This window comes from Littorina saxatilis, linkage group LG6 (assembly GCF_037325665.1).
Source record: "Littorina saxatilis isolate snail1 linkage group LG6, US_GU_Lsax_2.0, whole genome shotgun sequence".
NCBI classification, from domain to species: domain Eukaryota; kingdom Metazoa; phylum Mollusca; class Gastropoda; order Littorinimorpha; family Littorinidae; genus Littorina; species Littorina saxatilis.
In genome coordinates this window covers 56,405,783-56,422,583 of record NC_090250.1, presented here as the reverse complement: position 1 = coordinate 56,422,583, position 16,801 = coordinate 56,405,783, and the positions used below count along the sequence as shown (strand labels likewise).

Below are 16,801 nucleotides of genomic sequence, written 5' to 3'. Positions count from 1 at the left end.
TGACCTGAATAGCAACATACCAAAAATTGGCAGCTCCAACAGTCAGCTGTTACTGTCACCTTTGCAAGCCTGTTTCTGAGTGTTACTGCGCAAGTGCACATTGTCGAGGCGTTACTTTCAACGACACAATAAACCCCGTGTTCAGAAGAAGTGGTAGGTTATTTGCAAGCCACCATCGTGGCTTGGCGCTAGAAAGTGAGAATGTATTCATTGCTTCTTGTCAGGTTATGAAGATTTTGCAACAAACTGCAGAGCTTGTCTTTTCAGTATCACATGACTTCTTTTGGAAAAACGTGATTGTTACAGTGTTTGCAGTACGTGCTCGACTCTGTGGGTTTAATGTTCAAGAAAGTGTATTTGCACTAGCTGCAGGTGAACTGAAGTGAACCTTTTTTAGCTGTCGGTTCTACATGTACTTCAAATGATCTACTTATTTTTCACTTGCGCAGACTAAAAACCCTGAGCCCTAGGACTCTTGTATTTCCCTGCTGAGTGTATGTATAGTTTTTCCTTTTGCCTAACATTGTAACACTATCTTTATTTATTTGATACTTTCTAAACAATCAGAAAATGTATGTGTTCTCAGCTATCGAGATACAGTATGATTTCTCTAATAATGTGCGTTATGTTGGTTGACTCAGTGTCCTGGTTACTTGCTTGTCACTAGCTTGTTTTCAGGAGAAAATTTTTTTTTTTGAAAATCATGATATATATATATATATATATAAATCAGGGGTTGTACTACCACTGAACAAGGATGAACTATATTACTACTGTACTCGACTAGCTAGTGCTCTTACATTAAACATAAAGAAAAAAAGTGAATGACGATATAAGAACTTATAACTCCCATGGTGTGTGTCATGTGATTGTGAAGCCGTGAAAGATTTCTTTGTCTTCCTGTCTCTGGCTGAGCCAGGTCACAGGTCAGGAAAGGTCAAGAAAAGGACATTTGTTTCACACTAGCTGGGACAATGGAGAGTCTATCACGATCAGTGGGGGCACTGTCACAGTGACCTTTGTGGGGGAAACTGTTATCAGTAAAAGTGTGTGACTGTGAGTGACCTAGCCCCTTGCCTTCAGGTGATCAGTGTTTGCCTTCACTACACAAACATGCTGGAGTATTACCTTGATTAGAACCGTTTAAGATCGTAAAACAAAATAATGTCGGCCCTCTTTTTAACTCTTTTACATTAGTTGTGAAGGTATTGTCATTGCCTTTTATTGGGTGATTATGGGAGATTGTGAAATTCAATATTTGATCATTGTCTGGGCAGTTAGTTATATTAAACAAAACGCTGACAAGGTAAATCCGAAAGTGCTGAGTTCCTGTGTAGCAATACTTAAAATGAAAAGTCAGTTATGTTTTGTGTCAAGTAAAACTGAGACTTAGATGCAGAGAGTCAAAAACAGGACAGAGAGAAGCTATGAATGACTGTGTAATGCCTATCTTTAAGTGTATTCTCAGCATCTATATTATGAACAAGCGTGGCTTTTAAGCTACACAGCAGGTTTCACTCAGATGACCCCCTGCTTGGTAGGATCTAATGAGAGACCCAATAAACTGGGATTTGCTCAGTGGGGAAGACACTTTATGCATGTTAGTTGTTACATTAACTGTGTCCTGCTTCAGGTAAATCAGGTTTGTAAAACTACAAATGGCTGTAGAGATTTTGTCAAGACTTGCCAGGTGATGAGTTTATGCATGTTATTGGCTTGTGTTCTGTTGTTTTGATTGACTTTGAGTTTGACTATAACTCTAGATTGACTTGACTATAAAGTATAACTCCGAGAGGGACTGCATGAATCTATATATATCTGCTGAAGTTGAGTATGTATCTTTCAATTATCTTTCTTTTTTTACATTTAGTCAAGTTTTGACTAAATGTTTTAACGTAGAGGGGGGAATCGAGATGAGGGTCGTGGTGTATATGCGTGTGTGTGTGTGTCTGTCTGTCTGTGTGTGTGTGTGTAGAGCGATTCAGACTAAACTACTGGACCGATCTTTATGAAATTTGACATGAGAGTTCCTGGGTATGAAATCCCCGAACGTTTTTTTCATTTTTTTGATAAATGTCTTTGATGACGTCATATCCGGCTTTTCGTGAAAGTTGAGGCGGCACTGTCACGCCCTCATTTTTCAACCAAATTGGTTGAAATTTTGGTCGGGTAATGTTCGATGAAGCCCGGACTTCGGTATTGCATTTCAGCGTGGTGGCTTAAAAATTAATTAATGACTTTGGTCATTAAAAATCTGAAAATTGTAAAAAAAATGTTTTTTATAAAATGATCCAAATTTACGTTTATCTTTTTTTTTATTTTTTTTTTATTCTCTTTTTGTACTTTTTTTTTTTTTTACATGAATATGCTGTACATTACAGGACATCACCTAACCGAAAGGACAGAATCATATAACAGAAAAGCACACTTGGACAATTACAACATACATGGGGTGGGAAGATGGAATGGGGAGGGGGGGATGTTCAGCGGTTTGGTGGTCGCATTATCAAAAGGTTTTAAGAACGAAAAAACCCAAGGGTTACATCAAAACGTGCATATGCAGGCGCCAATCCTTGTAGAATTTATCTACTGTATTATTCACAACTGCGTTATACTTTTCACAAACAAATCTTTGCTTAAAGTTTCTACTAAATGTCTGAAAATGAGGGGTCTTTTTGTTCATTTTGGAAATATATACATGGTGTTTGGCACAGATTAATAACACATCAAAAGCTTTATCGGTGACTACATTGTTCGCCACTCCAAGAAGAACCAGTTCTTTAGACAGTTTTAAATTGTCGCAATGGGTGCAGTTCGCCTTTAGCCAATTTACAAATTCTATCCAAAAAGTCTGCACTTTATCACACTCCCAAAACATATGTAAAAGGGTTTCTTCATTTCTACCACAAAATGTACACAATGACGTATCCACAATTTTTCGCAAAAATAGAAACCTTTCTGTGGGCAAAATTCTGTACAATAATCGGTACTGGAACCATCTCAGACAAGTGTCATTTGTTGTTTTAAAAACATGTTGAAAAATAGCCTTCTTATCTAACAAACTGTTTAAAGATTCAGACCATTTTTCGATACATTTTGGGACCGTAGTATGTTCAATCAGTTTTTTGTAAATAAGTTGTGTCTTACCTTTACAAATACATTTCCACACAATGGGCTCTGTCATAATAAAATGTTTATCAAATTCTAAGCCGATTTTTCTCTGATATTTCTTAACAGCCTGGATTACACCTTGATACAATACAAAATCGCCTCGCACATTTGGATATTTGATTTTAAACGCATTATAGGATAAGTATCCATTTTGTCCCAAAATATGACCAATCTGAGCTATTCCATTGTCGATCCAATTTTGAATGTACACTGTCTTTTTATCTCTCCGAATATTAACATTATAATGTAAACATTCTGATACAAAATCGTTAAAGGTTATAGGGTCACATTTTTGGCTCACGTAAGTGTAGCCTATGCGATCGTAACTTTGTCTGTCTGTGCGTGCGTTTGTGCGTGTGTGCGTGTGTGCGTGTGTGTGTATGTCTGTGGTAGAAACTTTAACATTTCCGAGTCTATGTGTGAGTGGTTATCCAAGACTATGGATAAAGCTCGCATAAGATTACGTCACGGTCAAAAGTGTTTGACGTCAATTAATGCATCATGACGGCATGCCTCCCTGTAGTCTTTCTCTCTCGCGTGGTGTGTGTGGTCTCGGTCATTGTTATTTTGAGCGGGCCGAGACTATTTGGCAGTCGTGTCCCTGTAAGTAGGCTACATGCAGACACAGACAGATCTAGATCTAGTGTCTCTCTTTCTTGCACAGTCGTCACCTAAGCTTACTGTGTGTGTGGGTGTGTATGTGTGACGGAGTGATTGAGTTTGTGTTACTGTTTGTCTATTTTTTACGTGAGCCTTGAAGGCTTCGCCTCTTGTCCATGTAGTTTCTTATAATGTTTAAAAACATTGGTCCAAAATGGGTTTTCCATTCTCTGCATCAAAACATTTGCAAATTCCTCTCCTCTCATATTAATTGTTGTAACAGATGGACATGCTTTAAACAATAGTCTTGATATTAATCCAGTAAGACCATCAACTCTTTTTAACCAAACAATTTTTAGAGATGACAGAAAACTTTTCACGTCAATCATCTTTAATCCTCCATCTTCATAGGGTTGGGTGACCGTAGTTCTTTTAATTTTATCTCTTTTTCCATCCCAAAGAAATTTGAAAAAAATATTATTTAACTCCATCATAAACTGTTCGTCTGGATCAGGTAAATTAGTAAACAAATGTGTCAATTTGGAAATAGCCAAGGTTTTTAGGACTGTTATTTTACCAAAGGGTGTCAGGTTCCTTCTGGTCCATGAATTCAGAAGTTTTTGAATTTCCTTTAACTTATTTCTATAGTTAAGAAAAACAACCTCGGATACATTCACCTTTATCTTATTCTCCATCATTTGCTGATTCCAAAAACATATAAATATGTTATATTCGGATTAAAAACAAGCTCTGAAAATTAAATATATAAAAATTATTATCAAAATAAAATTTTCCAAATCAATTTAAAAACACTTTCATCTTATTCCTTGTCGGTTCCTGATTCCAAAAACATATAGATATGATATGTTTGGATTAAAAACACGCTCAGAAAGTTAAAACGAAGAGAGGTACAGAAAAGCGTGCTATCCTTCCCAGCGCAACTACTACCCCGCTCTTCTTGTCAATTTCACTGCCTATGCCGTGAGCGGTGGACTGACGATGCTACGAGTATACGGTCTTGCTGCGTTGCATTGCGTTCAGTTTCATTCTGTGAGTTCGACAGCTACTTGACTAAATGTTGTATTTTCGCCTTACGCGACTTGTTTTCTTTTTTGCAGACCTGATTGAAGGTGATCTGAGTGAGTGATTTCACGATGCGTCTGGTCATCATGGATGTGTCCCCCCAGGTGGCGGAATGGGCAGCCAAATATGTCCGGCGGAAGATTCTGGACTTCAAGCCGGGCCCTGACAAGTACTTTACGCTGGGGCTGCCTACAGGTGATCTAGGGCAATAATTACAGCTTTCTTCTGTCATGTTAGGCCATTTTGTAATAGACTGGAACCCCCTTTTTAAGACACCCCCCCCCCCTCCCTCCCCAATTTAAGACCTTTCGTCCTTTTTAGTACCTTACATGTTCATATTTATTTGTTGATATCCTCGATAGATTTACCTCCCTTTTAGACTCTCTCCTTTTTAGGACCTATTTTGTCAGATTTGTGGAGATCTGAAATGGGGGTTCCACTGATACTTTGTACATCTACTTTATATAGCATGATGGTAATGCCTGTAATACTTTGTACATCTACTTTATATAGCATGATGGTAATGCCTGTAATACTTTGTACATCTACTTTATATAGCATGATGGTAATGCCTGTAAGTTACTTTGTACATCTACTTTATATAGCATGATGGTAATGCCTGTAAGTTACTTTGTACATCTACTTTATATAGCATGATGGTAATGCCTGTAAGTTACTTTGTACATGTACTTTATATAGCATGATGGTAATGCCTGTAAGTTACTTTGTACATCTACTTTATATAGCATGATGGTAATGCCTGTAAGTTACTTTGTACATCTACTTTATATAGCATGATGGTAATGCCTGTAAGTTACTTTGTACATCTACTTTATATAACATGATGGGAATGCCTGTAAGTTACTTTGTACATCTACTTTATATAGCATGATGGGAATGCCTGTAAGTTACTTTGTACATCTACTTTATATAGCATGATGGGAATGCCTGTAAGTTACTTTGTACATCTACTTTATATAGCATGATGGTAATGCCTGTAAGTTACTTTGTACATCTACTTTATATAGCATGATGGGAATGCCTGTAAGTTGTAACATGACATTAAGCAAAGCGAACAGGAAGAACAGGTTATATTGCTGACATCATTTGAATTATTTAAAAAGTAGCAAAGAATTTTGTCTGGGAAGGGTTAAGACTTTGGGTAGACTCGCTGACTCTCTCTCTCTCTCTCTTTCCTCTCTGTGTGTGTCTCTCTCTCTCTCTCTTTCCTCTCTGTGTGTCTCTCTCTCTCTCTTTCCTCTCTGTGTGTGTCTCTCTCTCTCTCTCTTTCCTCTGTGTGTCTCTTTCCTCTCTGTGTGTCTCTCTCTCTCTCTTTCCTCTCTGTGTGTGACTCTCTCTCTCTCTCTTTCCTCTCTGTGTGTCTCTCTCTCTCTCTCTTTCCTCTCTGTGTGTGTCTCTCTCTCTCTCTCTCTTTCCTCTGTGTGTCTCTCTCTCTCTCTTTCCTCTCTGTGTGACTCTCTCTCTCTTTCCTCTCTGTGTGTCTCTCTCTCTCTCTTTCCTCTCTGTGTGACTCTCTCTCTCTCTCTTTCCTCTCTGTGTGTGTGTCTCTCTCTCTCTTTCCTCTCTCTGTGTCTCTCTCTCTTCTTCTCTCTCCCCCCCCCCTCCCCTCTCTCTCTATCTACATGTAGCCAGCTTTTAAAATTGTTTGGAGAAAGTTTTATTTTGTAAGTTGTCAACTGTCTGCACCTGTTGATGATCTGATGTATTTGTTTCTTGTTGAAGGCAGCACTCCACTGGGAATGTACAAGAAGCTGATTGAGTTTGTGAAAAGCGGGACTGTGTCTTTCAAGTACGTCAAGACCTTTAACATGGATGAGTATGTGGGTAAGTGTATGTCAAGACCTTTAACATGGATGAGTATGTGGGTAAGTGTATGTCAAGACCTTTAACATGGATGAGTATGTGGGTAAGTGTATGTCATCTTGCTCTTTTCTCTCATGCTCAAATATTGAGAATGACATTTGCAAAACAAAATACTCATACTTGAAATGTCGAACGTTCAACAAGAAAAGCTGACTGTCTCATGTTTTTGTACAGTGGTCAGTGTTGTGGTGTCATCACAGCCATGACAGTATTCAGGTTTTTGTCAGACACATACACACACTTACACACAAAAGCATGCCTGCATGCACACACACACACACACACACACACACACACACACACACACACACACAGACGCAGAGATAATTATTAACTTGTGCTTAATTAACTGCATGATACATTTTGTTTATATGTTGTGCATTTTACGAGGGCTGTCTCAAAAGCCGTGAAGTTGGTTGGTTGGAGTTTTGAGAATTGGCTTACATTTGTGACTAGCCTCTTGGAAGGTAACAAACCAATTATCATGTATAATGTCAAAATATTAATAAATGGTCATGACATTATTCGCAGTCAAAGTGGTGTATTTGCTGCTTCCTTTGAAAATGGACAAAATGCAGTGCCGAGAGGTAATAAAATACTTGCCAAAAAAGAGGCAAAATTCCAAAGACATTCATGTTATTGCATAGACTAATTGGGAGAAGGCACCTTCAAATGCTATGTTGAAAAAAACAGCATAATTCAGATGAGGAAGAGACGGCCTCGAAGAAAATCTTCAAAGTGAAAAACATGCAGACATTTTTGTGCAAGTATTTAAAACTTCGCCGCTGTATCTTGTAGTTTTGTAGGCATTGGCAGGTAGACCATTTTGTGCAAGTATTTAAAACTTCGCCGCTGTATCTTGTAGTTTTGTAGGCATTGGCAGGTAGACCATTTTGTGCAAGTATTTAAAACTTGGCCGCTGTATCTTGTGGTGTTGTAGGCATTGGCAGGTAGACCATTTTGTGCAAGTATTTAAAACTTGGCCGCTGTGTCTTGTAGTGTTGTAGGCATTGGCAGGTAGACCATTTTGTGCAAGTATTTAAAACTTGGCCGCTGTATCTTGTAGTTTTGTAGGCATTGGCAGGTAGACCATTTTGTGCAAGTATTTAAAACTTGGCCGCTGTATCTTGTAGTTTTGTAGTCATTGGCAGGTAGACCATTTTGTGCAAGTATTTAAAACTTGGCCGCTGTATCTTGTGGTGTTGAAGGCATTGGCAGGTAGACCATTTTGTGCAAGTATTTAAAACTTGGCCGCTGTATCTTGTAGTTTTGTAGGCATTGGCAGGTAGACCATTTTGTGCAAGTATTTAAAACTTGGCCGCTGTATCTTGTAGTTTTGTAGGCATTGGCAGGTAGACCATTTTGTGCAAGTATTTAAAACTTGGCCGCTGTATCTTGTAGTTTTGTAGGCATTGGCAGGTAGACCATTTTGTGCAAGTATTTAAAACTTGGCCGCTGTATCTTGTAGTTTTGTAGGCATTGGCAGGTAGACCATTTTGTGCAAGTATTTAAAACTTGGCCGCTGTATCTTGTAGTTTTGTAGGCATTGGCAGGTAGACCATTTTGTGCAAGTATTTAAAACTTGGCCGCTGTATCTTGTAGTTTTGTAGGCATTGGCAGGTAGACCATTTTGTGCAAGTATTTAAAACTTCGCCGCTGTATCTTGTAGTTTTGTAGGCATTGGCAGGTAGACCATTTTGTGCAAGTATTTAAAACTTCGCCGCTGTATCTTGTAGTTTTGTAGGCATTGGCAGGTAGACCATTTTGACTGCTGTCATGACAACATACATGACTCTGTGAATGTCACCTTCCACAATGCAGTTTTCATAGCTCTAGCTAGCCTCCTTCATATAGCTCTAGCTAGCCTCCTTCCTATCCACCTCATGGAATTATGGAGTCACTCATTCATAGCTCTAGCTAGCCTCCTTCCTATCCACCTCATGGAATTATGGAGTAACTCATTTTAGACATCTTTTTGGCAGAAGGCCAAAACTGATTATTTTGATAATGAAATAGTGTTTATATTTGTTATAATGAAATAGTGTTTATATTTGTACCTGTTATGGATAGAAAGATAAAAGAATGTTAAAGCATGTATTGTACATCGTATTTCAGAGAGTATTTCTCATGGAGAATGATTTACTTTCTAAAGCACGAAAACATTAAAATCACCAAGAATTGAGTTACACCGACATTCCAGGACGACGACGATATGTAGACTACATTGGGTGTTTTTTTTAATAGCTCTCGTATCTGATGTTTACATCATTTACTTTGTTTTGTTGGCAGCATTGGAGAGGAGCCATCCTGAAAGCTACCATTCCTTCATGTGGGAGAACTTTTTCAAACACATTGACATCATTCCTGAGAACGCACAGGTCCTTGATGGGAATGCTCCAGATTTGGAAAAGGAGTGCAGAGAATATGAAGACAAAATCAAAGCTGCTGGCGGCATTCAGCTTTTTGTGGGAGGTAGGTTTTCTGTGTACAAAGTAGGCTGGATATAAGGTGTGCTGTGTACCATTTATATAGTTAAAACATGAAATGTTAAATATGCCAGGCTATTTGTGAGTAGATTACCCTTTCGCAAGAAAAAAAGAGTGTGGCTGTTCCAACAGTGTGTGTGTGCATGCATGTGGTTTGCCATTTTTTAGGGGAGGAGGGGCAGGGGCATCCTGAACTCCGGTCAAAATGAGTTACTTCCCTTCGGGTCTCATTTATCCCTGACCATTCTGATCATCATCGCTCCACGCTCTGACAGGATGCCTTTGTTTTCCTTCTCTGGAGAGGAAATCGATTTTTTGCATATTTAGAGCTTTTCGTAATGTGTTATTGATATAAGCAGATTCGCGATCGTCGATAATGATGTTAGAACCTCTCCAAAAATGTCAACTGTACAAACACTCAATGTTCCAATATATCCACAAATGTCAAGTTTTTGCACACACAGGGCCTACATCTCTCACAGATAGTTTCAATCTACTGTCAATTGCAGAAAACACAACAACAATACCCACATGCACTCACACAAGTCCTTACTCCCATTATAATATTTTGCACCCCTGCCCCATTCTGATAATCATCGGTCCATGCTATCGCTCAGTAGTCTCTCTGACAGGATGAATAATTACTACGCGCATTAAGAGGGAAATCTATCAACACAAAAAAAACAGAGTTATCTCCCATATGTTTTTCGCTAATGTTTCTGATAACAGACGAAAGACGAACGTGATTGTAGAATGGCCGACTTCGACAGTGATCTCCGTTCTGTTCTTCACAGTTATGATAAAAACATCGTTCTAAGGTCAAAACAAGTCGAAATTTTGAGACAGCTGTGGGAAGGAGACCTGATATTGTTGCATCACTCCCAACTAGTTACGGAAAAAAGTGTCGTCTGCTTCGTAGCCAAAGTTGATTGTCATGTGACACTTTTGCCATATTCAGAGTTGTTTGCACAGTAAATACACCCGCGAAAGATAGCTCGCATGAAACCGACTTACATATCAATTCCTTTGTAATTTAAAAATTACACACCATGAAAAATTGATTAACTGTACGCACAGTTGATATTTTGGGATAGTTTTTGAATAACATTAACTGTATAAACAGTTGACATTTCTGGCGAGGTTTTAACATGGTATGTGCAATGTTCTGTTGCAGGCATCGGTCCCGACGGCCACATAGCGTTCAACGAGCCAGGGTCCAGCCTTGTGTCCAGGACACGGGTCAAGACGCTTGCCCAAGAGACCATCGACGCCAACTCTCGCTTCTTTGGCGGCGACCTGTCCAAGGTGCCCAAACAGGCCCTGACTGTGGGTGTAGGCACCGTCATGGATGCCAAAGAGGTGAGAGGGTATATCCAAAAACAAAGAGACTGCCAACGTTCCAAAATTCAGAATAAAAAAACAAGAAAAGTGTGCTTTCTTCCCAATCTGAACTTTCTGTCATTTTAAGCCCAAGATTAAGGTTCATTTTATTTTCCCTTCATTTTGTCAAACATCTGAATTGAAAGAAAAAAAAGTGACATCAAATATACCTGTATGTGCAGTTTATGGAGTGGGATATATCATGATGGATAGGATGATTTAGGTAAAGGGAAGGGGGGAGGCGGGTGAGGACAGAGAGAGAGAGAGAGTTAAAAGATGGCGGGGAACCGTTTTGGGGGAGTAATCAATGTGGTTTGGAGAAGGTTGTAGATGTTGATTGATAAGAGGACATTGAGATATGGAGAAGGTTGTAGATGTTGATTGATAAGAGGACATTGAGATAAGAGGACATTGAGATAAGAGGACATTGAGATAAGAGGACATTGAGATAAGAGGACATTGAGATAAGAGGACATTGAGATATCACCGGCCAGCTTTCTTCTCATTGCTTAGACTCACATTTTGATGACAGGCTGTGATCTGTGATTGCAAAAATTACGTCCTCCTTTGTCACGTGAGTTCACCCCCCTGTTGCCTCGTTGTCTTCCTCCTTTGTCACGTGAGTTCACCCCCCTGTTGCCTCGTTGTCTTCCTCCTTTGTCACGTGAGTTCACCCCCCTGTTGCCTCGTTGTCCAGGTGATGATCCTGATCACAGGCGCCCATAAAGCCTTCGCCCTTCACAAGGCCATCGAGGAGGGCGTCAGTCACATGTGGACAGTGTCGGCATTCCAGCAACACCCGGCGGCCATCTTTGTCTGTGACGAGGATGCCACCAACGAGCTCCGCGTGCGAACAGTCAAATATTTCAAAGGTTTGATGAACGTTCACAACAAGCTTATTGAGGACCCAGAATGATTTCCGTGAGTGGGTGGATGTCATTTGCATGAGTGCAGTGGATGTCATAATTGCCTGAGTGCACTGTATGTCATTTGCATGAGTGCAACCGATGTGCGGAAAGTCTGGTCCTCTGTAAGTCTGTGATGAATTGTAACGGGTTACACCCACCAGGGCAATGTCTGATGGCTAAATTCTGCCAAAGATGGAGAATATGCCTGATTCCAATTGAAGAATTTCTTTGTAAGTCTATGATACTGACACTTTTAATGCTTGATTTGATTTGTTTTTCTCACAGTTTGAAAAGTAAGCAAAAAAGGAAAATAATTACATTTGTAAATCAATGCTTTAACTTAATTGCGACAGGATGTTTTTGTTATGCCTGCTGGATGAGTTTGTTGACCTAAATACAATGAATGTTTGCAGGCGCAGAGCGTTCTTTGCATGCACACACAGGTATGAGTGATATAGATCTTGCGTAAGATCACAGCCTTGAAGATGGTAGTGGTAAGTCAACAGTCATCACTTGTTTCTATAGAAACTCTGCGGTCTTGATGTTAAGCACACAGTAAAGTCAGGAAGTTTAAAAAAATCTGCATTTCTGTTGTGACATTCAGACGCATAATCCGTTTCTGCAGCTGTGCATAATGAGAAAACAAAACACAATTGTGAAATTGGATTCATACCTCCACTGAAGCCTTCGTTAAGTCTTTGTGAACATGAACTATTGGACTCCAAGAATCGCAATGATTGAATTGTGGTACAGTGGTACCTGTGATGAAAGGACACCCTTAGGACCAGTCCAAAGTGTTCTGTCATATCAGATAGCCTGTCATGACTTGGTGAAGTTAATGGACAAAGGGACAACTGAAGGTGTCCTTTCTTGAAAGGTGTCCTCTCATTGGAGGGGCCTCACATTGCGGGTACCACTGTACGTATTTCAGCCTGAGTTTGAAGGCTTTTGTCTGACGACAGGTTGAAACTCTGGCTAATTGTTTAGTTTTACTTGGATTCAAAGAGCTATGACTACTACTAGTGTGAAATCATTTGAAGATGTTTTTGTTTTGTAGCAAAAATCCTAGCAGATCTTGTTTGTGCATGAGGGCTCTCTGTAGTCAATTTGCTGTCGGTATGCCGGCAGACAGCACTTGTGTTGTTTGTCTTTTGCTGTTTTGTTTTTGTTTTTGCTGTTGGACTTTTTTTCCCTTCTTTGGAATTGATTCATGTTTTTTTGCTGTGGTTGTTGTTTGTATTCTGCATTAAGAGCTCACACACGTGGTTTCATACTTACAGTCATTGTCCAACTCTCCTTTGTACAAACTTATTTAAAAAGATTAGGACAATGATTGATAACTGTTCTAACGGCAAATCTGTTACATCATCCCAATGCCTTTGAGCTGAAATGCATTGATATGACACAGACAAACCTGGCATGAGTAAACATTATTAGTCTTTGTTTACATACCTGACAAGTTTTGAGACTAGAGCTCTGTTTCATACAATTCCAGTGTTCCCCTCTCTCATCCCTCCCCTAGCCCTCCGCTTGTCTCCCCCCCCCCCCCCCCCTCCACCATCACATTTCTCAACACACACCCTTTGTTAACTTTATCCTGAATGCTACAAATACTTCTATTTTCATATACAATAGTTCTCAGTTCAGGGAGGTTGATGTGGAACGGATGTTATCCGGCTACGAAACACATATCAGTAACAGACGACGTGCTAGCAATACAGATGCGACCTGTAACAGTGTAAGCCAAATAATAATGTGATATTCATCAAATTATCTCAGAGAAACACTAGTATCATACAAGCAGTATAAAACTGACCTGATGAGAACTAATTGTCTTATCAGTATGGAAGACTACTGGTAGGATCAGTATGGAAGACTACTGGTAGGATCAGTATGGAAGACTACTGGTAGGATCAGTATGGAAGACTACTGGTAGGATCAGTATGGAAGACTACTGGTAGGATCAGTATGGAAGACTACTGGTAGGATCAGTATGGAAGACTACTGGTAGGATCAGTATGGAAGACTACTGGTAGGAAGGTATTTGAGGCTTCATTTAGTACTTTCTGGTGCTCCTTTTCCCCAGTTTAGTTGCAAGTTATAAGCAGCATGTTTATATTCCTAGATGGTGCGACTATAACCTACTTGATGTACAATATGTAAATTGGTTCCTTGCAGTTCATGTTTGACGTTGACATTCTGTTGGATATGATTACTGCTTCAGCATATTAAAAGAACTCATGACATATTTTTCCCCGTTTCCTGCACGCTTTTCCTTTGTTGTGCAGGTGCACTTTTACGTGCATGGAAGCTGTGGTATTTGTGTTGATGTCTCCTTGTGTTGTTGACTTGTTCAGGTGGACTTTACGTGCATTGAAGCTGTGGTATTTGTGTGGATTTGTCTCCTTGTGTTGTGGACTTGTTCAGGTGGACTTTACGTGCATTGAAGCTGTGGTGTTTGTCTCCTTGTGTTGTGGACTTGTTCAGGTGGACTTTACGTGCATTGAAGCTGTGGTATTTGTGTGGATTTGTCTCCTTGTGTTGTGGACTTGTTCAGGTGGACTTTACGTGCATTGAAGCTGTGGTATTTGTGTGGATTTGTCTCCTTGTGTTGTGGACTTGTTCAGGTGGACTTTACGTGCATTGAAGCTGTGGTATTTGTGTGGATTTGTCTCCTTGTGTTGTGGACTTGTGCAGGTGCACTTTTACGTGCATGGAAGCTGTGGTATTTGTGTTGATGTCTCCTTGTGTTGTTGACTTGTTCAGGTGGACGTCATGTCCTTTATCAGATACTGACACTCTCTTTTGTTGTTGAAATATGTGCACCATGCCAGTCACTAGTTTCATCGTTTATTTTCTACTTTGCCATTCCTGCCAGACACCACCCAGTCAGGACTCGACTGTGAAAGCTCTCAGTATATTGATATGAGCTCTGAGCTTAGATCGGTTTCACCTCGTCTCTATCACTATGATATATACATTAGTTTAAATGATTAAGTCTTGCACACTAGACTAATATGAGCTTATATCTGTTTTACCTCGTCTCTATCACTATGATATAAATTAGTTTAAATGATGAAGTCTTGCACACTAGACTATAGCCGGACTATACACTTTGATCTTTTTGGAATTAAATCTATTTACGAAAGTTCATAGGTCTGGGTATGTGCATCTGTGATGTGACATTCCTTTTTTTATAGCTTTGGTTAACTTTTTAATCTTTTGCATTTCTACGCAGGTGTTAGTATTACATGTAATGCAATGTGTTTAATTGTTAATTGCGATCATGTATTAGTATACATAAACTTGGAATACAAGTATTTTCTCAGAATATCTGCATCACTTGTGTTATGGTGTGTGTGTGTGTGTGTGTGTGCACCAGTGCCTTTATCTGGCTTTGTCCATCTGTGGAAGGTCTGCTTCTGTTAACAAGACTGACTTATCCTTCTTCAGTTAACTTCACTTGCGCTAGAGATAAAATCATCTAATAACTCAACTTTCTGGTTCTCGTCTCTTCTGCCCAGATCCTCTGGCTCTGACAAGATTTTGTTTCTTGACAATGTAAGTAGAATGGTGATGAGTTAACTGTGTTAGAGATTGTGTGTCTCAGAGACTTGCTGAGCCAGCTAGCTTTCACAAGATTGCAAGGAGCTCATTTTGATAATTATGCACTCTAAAGAAAACAATTTTTTTTAAATTAATGAAAGGAACACAGAAATATATGCACTTTATTGGATTATAATGTTTAGTCCTTTGCAACAGATTTTCATCCTTGTCGAGGCTCTTGCTGACCTCCCGTCAGTTCAACATGCAGTTTATGTGTTTGTAAAAAGGTCCGTTTTTTTCCTTGAAGAGAAATCCTAGCTTTTATTTAAAGTGCAAGCATACCAAACGGTGTGACTGCTTTGTGCACATATTGCGTGAAACAACACTCTGCACACAACGCAGTCAACCTTTCAATTGTTGGTATGTGTCTAAGTGCTTTGATGGCTTTATGCCTGGCCACATCATCATCAAGCATGCACTCATTCTGAAGCATTAGGACCACACCCCTCCCTTCCTCACAAGTGACCTCATCACATAACACGTGACCTCATCACATAACGCGTGACCTCATCACATAACACGTGACCTCAAATCCCTCAGTCCAGCTGATGACCTTGCCACTATTGTGATGTCAGTTTCCGTGTCAGACCCAACGCTAGGACCCGAGTCTCTCCGATCTGTTCCGACTTGGCGTTGGTTTTTTCGTACTTTGAACGCCACCACCAAGATGAGGGACGCCAGAGCCAGAGCGGTGATGCCGAAAGCAGCCATGGCCACGTAGAACCATATTCCCGTGGATAATGCTGACGGTGAGGGGTCGGGGTCATGGTCTTTCGTTGTGGCGGCCCCATGGCTGGTGAACAATGCAAATTGCACGAGGTAAACAACCGAGTCCGCCAATCGGACAAAACAACAACAAAAACGTTCACTGACTTATTATTCTCATCCATACTGTCGCAGGTGAAGACAAATCAGAATATAACAGTATATTATTGGTAATGCAATGCACAAAATGAGTTTGTATTATAAGAATAAACCAATAGCAAAACTTGGTTGCAAATTATAATTATACAGAACAATTAATCACTATCGTCTGTAATATTTAACTTCACCTGAGGCGGTTTAGTTACAAAAGAACTCTATCGCACCCCCCCCCCCCCCCCTCCCTCTCTCTCTCTCTCCAAGACTCAATGAAAGGGGAAAAGAAAACGTACGTCTTAAGTGTACTATAAGAAGCCTGTGCAGCAGTTCCAGTCGGCTTTGCTGTCGTTGAGGTGGTAACAGTGGTCGTGGTGAACACGTTGACCAAGAAGTGTCCCGTATCGCTTCCCTCTCGGCTTCTCGCAGTCACGCTCCACTGGCCGTGGTGGACGGCAAAATTGGCCACCGTGACCACTGTGCTGTTGACCTTTCTCTGGCGCGTGTTGACCCTGGGCGTGGGCTTGACGGTGTCTGAGACAGTACCGTCCGGTCTCGACCATTGCACTGTCGGGAAAGGGTCGCCCTCCACCTGGCATTCCAGTATGACGTCATTCCCTGCGTTGACGTCATAAGGACTGCCACATTGCAATATCTGAAAGGTCACATTGTTGTAACAGTATGCACGTATACTCAGAGCTTGCTTGGTGATAACGGCAGTGTGTGTGTGTGTGTGCGTATGTTCCGTCTGTCTATCTGTCGTGTTTATTCCCGTCTGTCTCTCTGCTTATCTGTCTGTGTGTTGGGTCAGAGATGTCAACAGGA

General features: G+C 40.2%; 2 protein-coding genes across 5 annotated transcripts in view; one reads left to right on the top strand and one right to left on the bottom strand.

Annotated features, from left to right (window-relative positions):
- The first annotated feature begins 30 nt into the window (after positions 1–30).
- LOC138969576 (glucosamine-6-phosphate isomerase 1-like) lies at positions 31–14,843 on the top strand. Of its 4 annotated transcripts, XM_070342424.1 has the most exons (9): positions 31–153; positions 4,890–5,049; positions 6,598–6,699; positions 9,028–9,210; positions 10,399–10,583; positions 11,302–11,476; positions 11,926–12,006; positions 13,801–13,939; positions 14,279–14,843. In XM_070342424.1, exons 2-7 carry the CDS (start codon positions 4,926–4,928, stop codon positions 11,979–11,981), a joined length of 825 nt encoding a protein of 274 aa, XP_070198525.1. In that variant the 5' UTR covers positions 31–153; positions 4,890–4,925; the 3' UTR covers positions 11,982–12,006; positions 13,801–13,939; positions 14,279–14,843. The 4 variants fall into 4 exon arrangements, with proteins under 4 accessions (XP_070198525.1, XP_070198522.1, XP_070198524.1 ...); XM_070342421.1 differs by having other exon boundaries at positions 11,926–13,869; XM_070342423.1 differs by having other exon boundaries at positions 11,926–13,939.
- Positions 14,844–15,226: 383 nt separating this feature from the next.
- Positions 15,227–16,801, bottom strand: part of LOC138969575 (leucine-rich repeat-containing protein 24-like) — a 36,540-nt gene continuing 34,965 nt past the window's right edge. Inside the window, exons 3-4 of the mRNA XM_070342420.1 lie at positions 16,273–16,631; positions 15,227–15,911 (exon numbers count right to left, since the gene is read on the bottom strand). Of these exons, the coding sequence (XP_070198521.1) occupies positions 15,629–15,911; positions 16,273–16,631 (642 nt within the window). The 3' untranslated portion in view covers positions 15,227–15,628. The remainder of the gene's footprint in view (positions 15,912–16,272; positions 16,632–16,801) is intronic.

Excerpts from the sequence above, each read along its gene's own strand:
- LOC138969576 (XM_070342424.1), top strand. The coding sequence starts at position 4,926 with ATGCGTCTGGTCATCATGGATGTGTCCCCCCAGGTGGCGGAATGGGCA. Across the intron at positions 5,050-6,597 it reads TACGCTGGGGCTGCCTACAG|GCAGCACTCCACTGGGAATG; the intron begins GTGATCTAGGGC and ends TTCTTGTTGAAG. Across the intron at positions 6,700-9,027 it reads TAACATGGATGAGTATGTGG|CATTGGAGAGGAGCCATCCT; the intron begins GTAAGTGTATGT and ends TTTTGTTGGCAG.